Source organism: Sus scrofa, chromosome 1, assembly GCF_054392235.1.
Source record: "Sus scrofa isolate SSC_HxYL_T2T_F1_AM1 chromosome 1, Sscrofa_HxYL_maternal_Yorkshire_Landrace_v2.0, whole genome shotgun sequence".
In the NCBI taxonomy this organism is placed as follows: Eukaryota; Metazoa; Chordata; class Mammalia; order Artiodactyla; family Suidae; genus Sus; species Sus scrofa.
Genome location: NC_139383.1, coordinates 29,090,307 through 29,101,246, shown reverse-complemented (window position 1 = coordinate 29,101,246; position 10,940 = coordinate 29,090,307). Strand labels below are relative to the sequence as shown.

At 40.3% G+C, this 10,940-nt stretch overlaps 1 protein-coding gene and 1 long non-coding RNA gene across 10 annotated transcripts in view; one reads left to right on the top strand and one right to left on the bottom strand.

The window, feature by feature from the left end:
• The first annotated feature begins 667 nt into the window (after window positions 1-667).
• Window positions 668-2,167, top strand: LOC146405998 (uncharacterized). The gene is made up of 2 exons (XR_014803200.1): window positions 668-868; window positions 1,668-2,167. It is a non-coding gene; the product is annotated as an uncharacterized LOC146405998 (long non-coding RNA).
• A 5,651-nt stretch (window positions 2,168-7,818) lies between these two features.
• The window catches only part of HBS1L (HBS1 like translational GTPase), an 83,699-nt gene continuing 80,577 nt past the window's right edge, over window positions 7,819-10,940 (bottom strand). For 4 of the 9 annotated variants that reach the window (XM_084955645.1, XM_021087600.2, XM_084955629.1 and 1 more), the window contains one exon: window positions 7,819-8,507. In XM_084955645.1, the coding sequence (XP_084811771.1) occupies window positions 8,496-8,507 (12 nt within the window). In that variant the 3' untranslated portion in view covers window positions 7,819-8,495. Of the gene's footprint in view, window positions 10,694-10,940 lie in introns of all 9 variants that reach the window. The other 5 variants (XR_014803185.1, XR_014803186.1, XR_014803194.1 and 2 more) reach the window with 5 other exon arrangements.

Here is a 10,940-nt window from a genome sequence, read left to right as displayed (position 1 = left end):
CCCACTCTGTGGGTTAAGTATCTGACACTGGTGTGAGCTGCAGTGTAGGTCACAGACGAGGCTCGGGTCTAACATTGCTGTGGCTGTGGTGTAGGCCAGCAGCTACAGCTCCAATTCAACCCCTATTCTGGGAATCTCCATATGCCACACATGCGGCCCTAAAAAGAAAAAAAGAGAGAGACAGAGAGAAAAAACATGTTAAACTAACATCAGCTTATGCGACCCTTTAAAATGGTCAAAAGGCAAGATCCCTGGTGGCTTAGTGGATAGGATTCAGTGCTTTCACTGCTGTGGCCTGAGTTCAATCCCTGGTCTGACAACTGAGACCCCACATCAAGCTGCTGCACGCCATGGCCAAAAAAATAAAAAATAAATAAAATGGTCAAAAGGCATCTGTGTATATCATTTTATTGAAACTATTCATTGTTCAAACACTGATTAAGTGCCAGGCCCTGAGGCAGGTCCTTTATATGAATTTACTCATTTATTCTGCACAACAATCCCATAGAAAGTAATGTCATTACTTCCCTTTTGTAGAAAAAATAAAAAAAAACTAGCCTCAGAGTGGTGAAATTTGTCCAAACATGCATAGTTGGTAAGGATGAACCTTAATCCTTTGGTCTCCAAATCATGTGCTTTTCCCTCAATGCATCACTGCCTTTAGCCCAGAGGTAGCTAAAGGCAGACTCTCACTCCACCGCTCACCAGCTGCTCTCTTCCTGGGCCTCCTTGCCCCTGAACCACCTCTCCATCTAGAAACCAGGGCTGCCGCCGCCACATCTTCCCAGATACGCCACGAAGATGAAGAAACCGGCCCAAACTATATATGACGTGTATAATACACCCAGGATTCATGGCCATGATGTAGGTAAGAATTTCTAAAAATTCAACAGCAAAGATAAGCAAAGGATATAAAAAAGTAATTCACAGCAAAGGGAACACAGTGACTAATGAGACTATGAAAGGGACCCCGCCTCGCTGTGAATCATGGAATGTGAGAGACAAAGAGGAGCCCGTGATGCCAAGCAGATTGGAAAACATTTTTTTACATCGAACTATAGTTAATTTACAATGTTGTGTTAGTTTTAGGTGTACGGCAAAGTGATTCAGTTATACATGTATGTTTTTTCAGATTATTTTCCATTATAGGTTATTACAAGATGTTGAATATAGTTCCTTGTGCTCTGCAGCAGGTCCTTGTTGTTAATCTATTTTTTATATAGTACAGTGTTTCTGCTAATCCCAAACTCCTAATTTATTCCTCCTCTTCTTTCCCTTTTGGTAACCATAAGATTGTTTTCTATGTCTAAGTCTGTTTCTATGTGTAAATAGGTTCATTTGTATCATTTTTTTAGATTTTACATATAAGTGATATATGATATTTGTCTTCCTCTGTCTGACTTACTTCACTTAGTATAATAATCTTTAGGTCCATCCATGCAGCTGAAAATGGCATTATTTCATTCTTTTTTTCAGCTGAGTAATATTCCAGTGAGGGAGTGCATGTGTGTGTGTGGGGGGGGGGTATCACATCTTTTTTAATCCATTCCTCCCTCAGTGGACATTTAGGTTGTTTCCATGTCTTGGCTATTGTAAATGGCGCTCCTGTATTTAAGGCACAATTTAATTGATTTGTTTCATTTATTTCACTATTAATTTACTTCTAGATATTTGAGTGGTTTTAATGTGAGAGAGAAAAGGGATCATCTGAAAGCTAAAAGCTGGCCTGACCCTCGCAGCTGGCCATGGTGTTTTCCTGTTGACCACTGAGAGTTCCTAAATCTCTGACATCAGACAAGGGTATTCTGTGGACCTGATGAAGTGAGACACTGTAGTCTCACCTGAGCACAGACCAAAGAGCACTGTGCAAACCATAAATGACTCTACATTGCCCTCTTGTGTCTAAAATTCATTACTGCTGCTGCTTTGCCTCACTCCATTTCTCCTACCTCCTAGATTGATTGATACCCTCATAGATTGATTGATAACTGCAGTTACTCTTCTGACAGCACCCAAGCCAGAAGAAACCTTCACTTGAGCCCTCCTTGTAATTACCTACATGTGCTCAGTTTTTTACACCTTCTTTCTGAGAAGCCCCTAGACTCCTCCAATGTGTGACTGATCTCTCTGGCTGCAGAAAGCATCAATAAAAATAATTTAGACTACAGTTGTGTCTTGGTGGTCTTTGACTGATGACATCAATAAATGATAGGAATCAACATATGCTTGCTGCAGAATTTTCTACCATGATGTCCCCAGTCTTAAAGTTTTGAACTTTCTTCATGATCTGAGAATTTTAAATATTGCCTCCCTGATCCTTTCACCCCTCTTACAGGAGGACTTTTTTTTTTTTTTTTTGTCTTTTTAGGGCCATGCCCAAGACATATGGAAATTCCCAGGCTAGGGGTCGAATTGGAGCTACCGCTGCCGGCCTATGCCATAGCCACAGCAACCCTTGATCCGAGCCATGTCTGCAACCTACGCCCACCTTGCATCAACGCAGGATCCTTAACCCACTGAGAAAGGCAAAGGATTTTACCTGCATCCTCATGGATACTAGTCAGGTTCTTAACCCTCTGAGCCACAACAGAACTCTCCAGAAGAACATATTTTGAGACTTTCTTACCTTCACCTATAAACAATGTCATATCTGAGTAATGAATTTGTGGGTTACAATTCCTCCAACTTTAAGTTTTATATATTTAGTTACTATGTCCCTTTGTCTTTTGGAATTTAATGCTGTAGAAGCCTAATCTTTTGTTTCTTTGAAGATGACATTTTTGGGAGTTTTGTCCCCAAGGTTTATCTAATCTGGTTGTAATTCCTTGGGGATGTTTTGCATAAAATATGCTGTGCTCTCTTCATAGTAAGATATGCAATCTTGGGGGCTTCCTGTTCATCATTTTCATCTAACTGCTTTCAAGGAGTGGTTTCCAAAGACTTCTATTTCATTGATTTTTCTGCAATTATTATTTATTTTACAGTCTTCAATGAACATTTGAATTTCGCTCTTATGATTTAGGTTCCCATGTAGTCTCTTCTAACCCATCCTAATTCTTTTCTCAACTCAGCAACAGCCTCTTACATCTTATAGGCACCACACAGTGGTTATGGAAGGAGAACTTTTGTTTCCTGCAATCCATCTGAAAGAAAGATTTTTGCCTGCATGTGCTCGGGTACTAGATTTTCCCACAGAACTCTCACCATATTTTTGAACCATATCTAAAGAAAGAGAAACATACCTGAGCCCAGGACTGGAAAGTACAAATGTATCCATTACCCCCCACCATGCACAGTCCTCCTGAGAGCTAGAATCCCTGGCAGCCAGTGGATTGCTGGTTTCCTTTCTGAAATGCAAGCACATTTGAATCTCCCCCTGGCCAAAAGGGTTGCCCCTGCTCCCGAAAGACTCCAAGTCGAGGCTGTGGTTCACCAGATAAGGCGGCAGACAGAAGCAGTATTAAAGTTTGCTTCTAACGAGTTTTCTCCTTCCTTCAACTATTAAAAATAGTCCCTTCACACAGCATAATAAAAATCAAATGTATAATTTTCAGACAATAGAAACATAAAGAAATGAAAATCATCCACAATGCCACCACCAGCATTAATTCTTTCATTGACTTACCCATCTTATGTACTATGCCAGTTCCTGAAAAAGAATCATAAGAGAAAAGATCTCTTTCCCCTTGGGACTTGAAATTTAGAGGAAGAAGAGAACATTTATTAGTCACACAATGAGTATAAAATTGCACCCATGAAAGTATTCCAAGGAGAAAGATAAGGGCCCATGGAAGCAGATAGTCACCCATTTTCTAGTGTCAGAGGCCGGGGGCTCCCTGGGAAAGTGGCAGCGAGCTGAGCAGCATCTCCTTCGCCTTCAGCATGTGTAGTTAGATGCTTCATCTCATCCCTAGTGTGTTCATTTTTTTTCCTTTAAAAAATCTTGAATAGCTTCGACATTTTCAAAGAACCCGATTGTAAATTACTCGATCCATTCATTCTGCTTTTCTCTGCTGGCAAGATTCCAAGCCCTCAATGCCAGGCTTTAAAGACCCTCAGGTTAGCTGGGTTTATCCTGCTGCTTAGACCCACCCCTCATGTCACTGGGCGGTTCTGCGGACTCATACCAGCTCTAGCCCCACTGGTGTGGTTCTTACTGGAGGTGGGTGGGTTCTAAAGAATGGTTGGTGGGATTATAACTCTTGCTTCCTAATAGCATCCCAAAGTGGCACTGCTGGATGCTTCTGCCAGGGCAGAGCCTGCCTCCCCTTCTCCCTCCTCTAATTTCTGAGCTGGGAAGAAATTGTGTTACAGGTTGAATTATTTTATCTTTTATAGAAGTAAAATTTTACTTCAGCATTAACGGCCGCCCCCTCCTCACTTAGTCCCTTCTGCGTTGTCTTTAGGGCACATTCCTCCTAAATGTTTTCATACTGATAATTCTCATTGGCAGTTTGTGGTTTGAAAACCCCCTGGCTGAACCGTCAGCCCCATGAAGACCTGGGCTCCAGAGCTCTCTCCTGTGCCTGGAATATCAGAGGCTGGGGCATCAGAGAAGAAAGGCGTGTGTTCTATTTATATGTTTCTATGGATTTTTTTCTTTTCTTTCTAGGGCTGCACCTGCAGGATATGAAAGTTCCCAGGCTAGGGGGTCGAATCAGAGCTTCAGCTGCTAGCCTACACCACAGCCACAGCAACACCAGATCCTTAGCCCACTGAGCAAGGCCAGGGATTGAACCTGTATCCTCATGGATACCAGTGGGGTTAACCCGCTCAGCCACAATGGGATATTCTTCTATGGATATTTTGACTGCTCCGGCAGCATTTGCAGGTTTCCAGGCCAGGGTTTGAAACTGCTCTAGAGGGGTGACCTGAGTCACAGCAGTGACAATGTCAGGTCCTTAACCACTAGGCCACCAGGAAATTCCTCTATGAATATTTTAGAAAGAAGTTGGAAAATAATGACCCAGTAGTTTTTATCAGAACTTCTTATCTGGAAGCTTTTTAAAAAATTAGCTGTAGGAGTTCCCGTCATGGCGCAGTGGTTAACGAATCTGACTAGGAACCATGAGGTTGCGGGTTCGATCCCTGGCCTTGCTCAGTGGGTTAAGGATCCGGTGTTGCCATGAGCTGTGGTGTAGGTCGCAGACTCGGCTCTGGTCCCGAGTTGCTGTGGCTCTGGTGTAGGCTGGCAGCTACAGCGCCGTTTGGACCCCTAGCCTGGGAACCTCCATATGCCGCAGGAGTGGCCCAAGAAATGGCAAAAAGACAAAAAAAAAAAAAAAAAAAAAAAAAAAATTAGCTGTATAACCTAGACTAATTCCTTTACATGGGGGTCTGAAAATTTCATATTTTTACATCTTTTAAAAAAATTTCTATTATATGTATATCCCAGTATTTTTGTAAAATCTTGATTTATTATAAAATGAAAAGAGCTTGATTAATGATCACAACTACATAAAAAAATATGCACTAGGGACAGAAAAGAAATACATCAAAATGTTAGCAGGAATAATATTTAGGCAATATTACTTTGGGGGGAATTTTATTCTTTCCTCTACTTTTCTGTATTTTCTAAACTTTCTAGAGTGCACAATTACATTTTGACAATGGTTAAACTATCGATTTGCATAGTCATAGATGAAAAAAGACTATGTTTAGAAATTTTTTCTTCTATTTTTTTAAGCTGCAGGTTATTTTAGTTCCCAGGCCAGGGACTGAATCTGAGCCACAGCTGCAACCTACACAGCAGCTGTGGCAATGCCAGATCCCTCAACCCCCTGCGCCACCATGTCAGGGATTGAACCTCTACCTCCACAGCAATCAGAGCTGCAACAGTTGGTTGAATTCTTATCCCACTGCGTCATGGTGGAGACTCCTAGAAATTATTTTCCACACAATATTTGAGTTTAAAAACTGAAATATTGTCACAAATAATGAACAAGTGGAAAAACACTAACAAGTCAAAATCTGAAATCGGATCAAATCTGAAATTTTGAAAAAATTTGAAAGAACACGAACAAATCAAAAATCTGAATTTTTCTTAAGCCAAGTTACAGAGAAGCAATTAAGCCAGTGGAGACTCATGAAGAGTCGAGGTAAGAAGACGAAGCCACAGTGACACCATAACTAGGAAGAAGCAAAGTCAAGAAGTACTTGAAGCAAAATGATCCAAAAACAGATGTACCATTTAGTCTGGGTAAGTTTCAAGGGTTGGACTTTCAGTCAAAACCAAGCTTGGACATGCTCACCAGACGCCTGGCTTAACCCCGACCTTCCACCGTGGGCCTCTTAATACCACCATCCGCTTCAACAAAACGCAATTATGGACATGATGTGAATAAAAAGACCACTTCATCATACCTTAAGAAGGCAAAATAAACTCAGTTCTACTACTGCCATTATTATTAGCTTTACCTAAATTCTTACTCAAAACTCTTAATTCTGTCATGCCCTTATATACTATACGCAGTGGATGTTCCTTGTTTTGCACACCACCCCCTCTTCCTGCCCCCACCCATTTCCTCTTCCTCAGAGCAGTCTGAATTTCCTTCCAAGCCTTCCACAATCCTCAGCTATGAGCTTTGGGTGACAACGCCACATCCAAAGGATGCCCTGTGGAAAGAAATTTAATTATAGTCGATGGCGAGGTTTCTAGGGCTTTTGGAAAAGACATGTTCTCTTAGCCTGTCCTTGCCCTTGATGGAGGGTCTGAGGATCTAAGTGTGGAATCTCAGAGGGTTCTGTACAGAGTCTGAGGGCAAAACTAACACTGGAAAAGGCAGAGTACGGAGGAGTCCTCGCTGACCCCGTGACTCAAGCAAGACTAGTTGAAAGTCAGGGCTACCACTCGGCTTTCTTTTTTTAAGTCACTTTTAAGTCAGGTTTCTGTCAGATGTATCTGTTAAATTTCTGATTACTATAGAAATAAAACACTTTCTTACCTGAGCAAGCTTACTCTCCAGTGACAACTATACAAGTACCTTCTTGTAAAGAAATGTGTTCACTTTGTGATCATTTGCAGGCAGCACACTTATGCTCTATACACCCTACCATATGGATGGCATTCCTTGATTAAGAAGAAATGCTGCTGGAGTTCCCGTTGTGGCACAGTGGAAAACGAATCCGAGTAGGAACCATGAGGTTGTGGGTTCGATCCCTAGCCTTGCTCAGTGGGTTAAGCATCTGGTGTTGCCATGAGCTGTGGTGTAGGTCGAAAACGCGGCTCAGATTTCGAGTTGCTGTGGCTGTGGTGTAGGCTGGCGGCTACAACTCCGATTAGACCCCTAGCCCAGGAACCTCCACATGCCCCGGGTGTGGCCCTAAAAGGACAAAAAGACAAAAAAAGAGAAGAAATTCTGCTGAATGTGGTAAGGCATCACTATACAAATCACACCATTTCCCAATGAAAAAAACTGTATCATATGATCCATCAGATCGAAGTCCCAGGCTCAAGTGAAAACAAAAATCTACTCTAAAGCATCTTGTACCCAGGACAGAGCTCAATAAATACTTGTTAACTAAATATATCTTGGAGTTTGTTGAAACTTTAAAGAAAAACATGACTCAGAGGAGACTTGCCGTCTATAAGGTATACAAGATAAAGTCATCATATATGTAAATATAAAAGTGAGAATGGAAAAAATAAAATTGCAGCTAGAAATGGAATAGACTAAATTCAACCTGCTATCAGGATTATGGCAGTAAGATCTGGGAAACCCTTAAGGGTGAAAAAGACCCCATAAAACCCCCCAATCCTACTTAGCGACAGTGGTAGAAAATCTCATAAACATCAAGGAAACACAACACACTTTGCTGTTATGCTCAAACTAAGGCATTTTATTAGCTGGCCTTACACCTTAAATAATATCTTGGTTACCAAAGAACAATTTCCACTAATTCCAAACTAAACTTTCAAATGGTTGCTTGTTGAAGGAACATTCTTATGCTCAACACAAAATACCTTTATTTTAACCTTCAGCAAATCTTAGAGTTGACCAAAAAAAACAAAAACAAAAACAAAAACAAAAACAAACCTGCTCAGGTCAAATATTAACTACCTTAATAACCCATTTTAATATTTTTTTTCCTTAAAAATGTGTCGTAGAGTTAAAAATCAAAAGAGAAAACTGTAAACATTCTGTAGTTTGGCTGGAAGTAGAGTTCACTTCATGATAATTCAATGTCTTCTAACACATTTTTCTGATAGTTTCCATAAATCTCAGCAAGGTAAATCCATTTATTAACATTTCAAAGGAAAATCTAGTTTTTTAAATGAAAGTGCAGTATTAGCCTTTTTTTGCCCGTTGGCAACTTGAAATTTTTGTAGGAGTGATGAATAATACTTCTTTGCAGTGGATTATAACTTTAATTTTCTCTCTCATTTAAAAAAATATCAGTTGCACATTGTTGCTTTAACTGAATAACTGGATTCTTTAAAAATGGAGGTTGGCTATTTCATTGCATTTTAGAAACATGATAGAAATTCGGACCCATCATTCTTTTATCTGTAAAAAAAAATTTACATATTGGTTATAACCTAACCAATCACATTATATGAACAACAACAAAAGGAAAATGGCAGTGGAATAATCATTACATCAAGATGAAACTTTTTTTCTTTCTCCTACAACTTTTTTCCTTCCCTAGTCATGTATTTGAGATTTTCTATAATCTCTCTGGTATTTTCCACAAGAAACTGCATCTTTTTTTCTTTAAATAGCCACACCCAAGGCATATGTTCGTTCCCAGGCTAGGGACTGAATCTGAGCTGCAACTGTGACCTATGCCACAGCTGTAGCAATGCTGGATCCTTTAACCCACTGTGCTGGGCTAGGGATTGAAACCCATGTCTCAGCAGCAACCCATGCCACTGAAGTCAGATTCCTAACCCACCGGACCACAGTGGGAACTCCCTGCATCTTATTTTTCGAATACTCTTTTATAAAGGGGAAATGCCTTGACAGATTAAATGTGATGCTGATGACAACGATATTAGGTAACATTAACTGAATGCTTTCTAAATGCCAACTACTGTGCCAAGTGCTCGGTACAGACCATTTCATTTTACAACTCCAGGAGGTAGATTCTAATACCCTGCTTCAGTAGATTAGTCTATTGCAGGAGACATGTTGTTACTTCTGCAACTAGGGATCATGGAGTAGTAACTCAAATTTGGATTTAAGTTTAACTCCAGAGCTTTTTACATACTTGTATAACTGAGTTTTGATGCAACCTAAAGCCCTATGTTCAAAGAATCCTTCCAGTTAAATGAAGTGAGTAACTTTTATGCAGAAAACAATCACATGAAGTAATGAAGTCCCTTTTAAAAATCTAATAATGCATGCATACCTGGGAGATATTGTGGGTTTGATTCCAGGACCACCTCAATAAAAGAGTCCCAATAAAGCAAGTCACAGGAATTTTTTGGTTTCCCGGTGCATAGAAAAGTTATGTTTATACTATACTGTAGTCTATTAAGAATGCAACAGGAGTTCCTGTCGTGGCTCAGTGGGTTATGAACTCAATTAATATCCATGAGGATGCGGAGTCGATCCCTGGCCTTACTCAGTGAGTTATGGATCTGGCGTTGCTGTGAGCTGTGGTGTAGGTGGCAGATACAGCTTGCATTCCGTGTGGCATAGGATGGCAGCTGCAGCTCTGATTTGATCCCTGAGAACTTTCATATGCTGCAAGTGTGGCTCTTAAAAAAAAAAAAAAAGCAATAGCATTATGTCTAAACAATGTACTTTAATTTGAAACTATCTGATTGCTAAAAAATGCTAACCATCATCTGAGCCTTCAGTGAGTCATAATCTTTTTATAATAGTAAAATCAAAGATTGCTGATCACAGGTCACCATAACAAATAAAAAAAATTATGGAAAAATGAGAAATATTGTAGGAATTACCAAAATGTGAAACAGAGACATGAAGTGAGCGAATGCTTTTGGAAAAATGGCACCTATAGACTTGCTTGACACAAGACTGCCACAAACTTTCATTTTGTAAAAAAAATGCATTCTGTGAAGTGCAATAAAATGAAGCATGCCTGTATTCATAAGATCTATATTAATCATGATGGAGGTGAGGAAAATTCTGGTTCGTTTTTGGCTAGTTTCTCCAAAACTCAACTACACCTTACATTATGTAATAGCTATGATTCAGAACTATTATTTGTATGTTAACTTTTTGAATGAATCATTCCAAACGCACTGAGAACCAGTTATTAAAAAAAAAAATTTTTAGTGAGAGTTCTTCTGTTAAACAAAATCACTACCCCCAATTCATCTGACTCTTAAAAGTCTATATTCTCATAACTTGAACGGCATTCTTACAGATCTATTTTTTCAACAAACTTTCTTTAATTTGGGACAGTATTACTTGTGCAGAAGAAAGTTTGGAAGTCTCAATATAAGAGGATCTAAGACAACCAAATATTTTCCTCTTATCATTCTTTTAATTTTTTTTTTTTGTCTTTTGAGCTTTCAGGGCCGCACTCGTGGCATTTGGAGGTTCCCAGGCTAGGGGTCTAATCAGAGCTGTTGCTACCGGCCTAGGCCACAGCCACAGCAATGCGGGATCTGAGCCGTGACAGCAACGCCGGACCCTTAACCCACTGAGCGAGGCCAGGGATCGTACCTGCAACCTCATAGTTCCTAGTCGGAGTCACTTCCTCTATGCCACAACGAGAACTTCTCTTTTAATTTTTTTTTTTTTTTTTTGTCTTTTGTTGTTGTTGTTGTTGTTGTTGTTGCTATTTCTTGGGCCGCTCAAGCGGCATATGGAGGTTCCCAAGCTAGGGGTTGAATCGGAGCTGTAGCCACTGGCCTATGCCAGAGCCACAGCAACGCGGGATCCGAGCCGCGTCTGCAACCTACACCACAGCTCACGGCAACGCCGGATCATTAACCCACTGAGCAAGGGCAGGGACCGAACCCG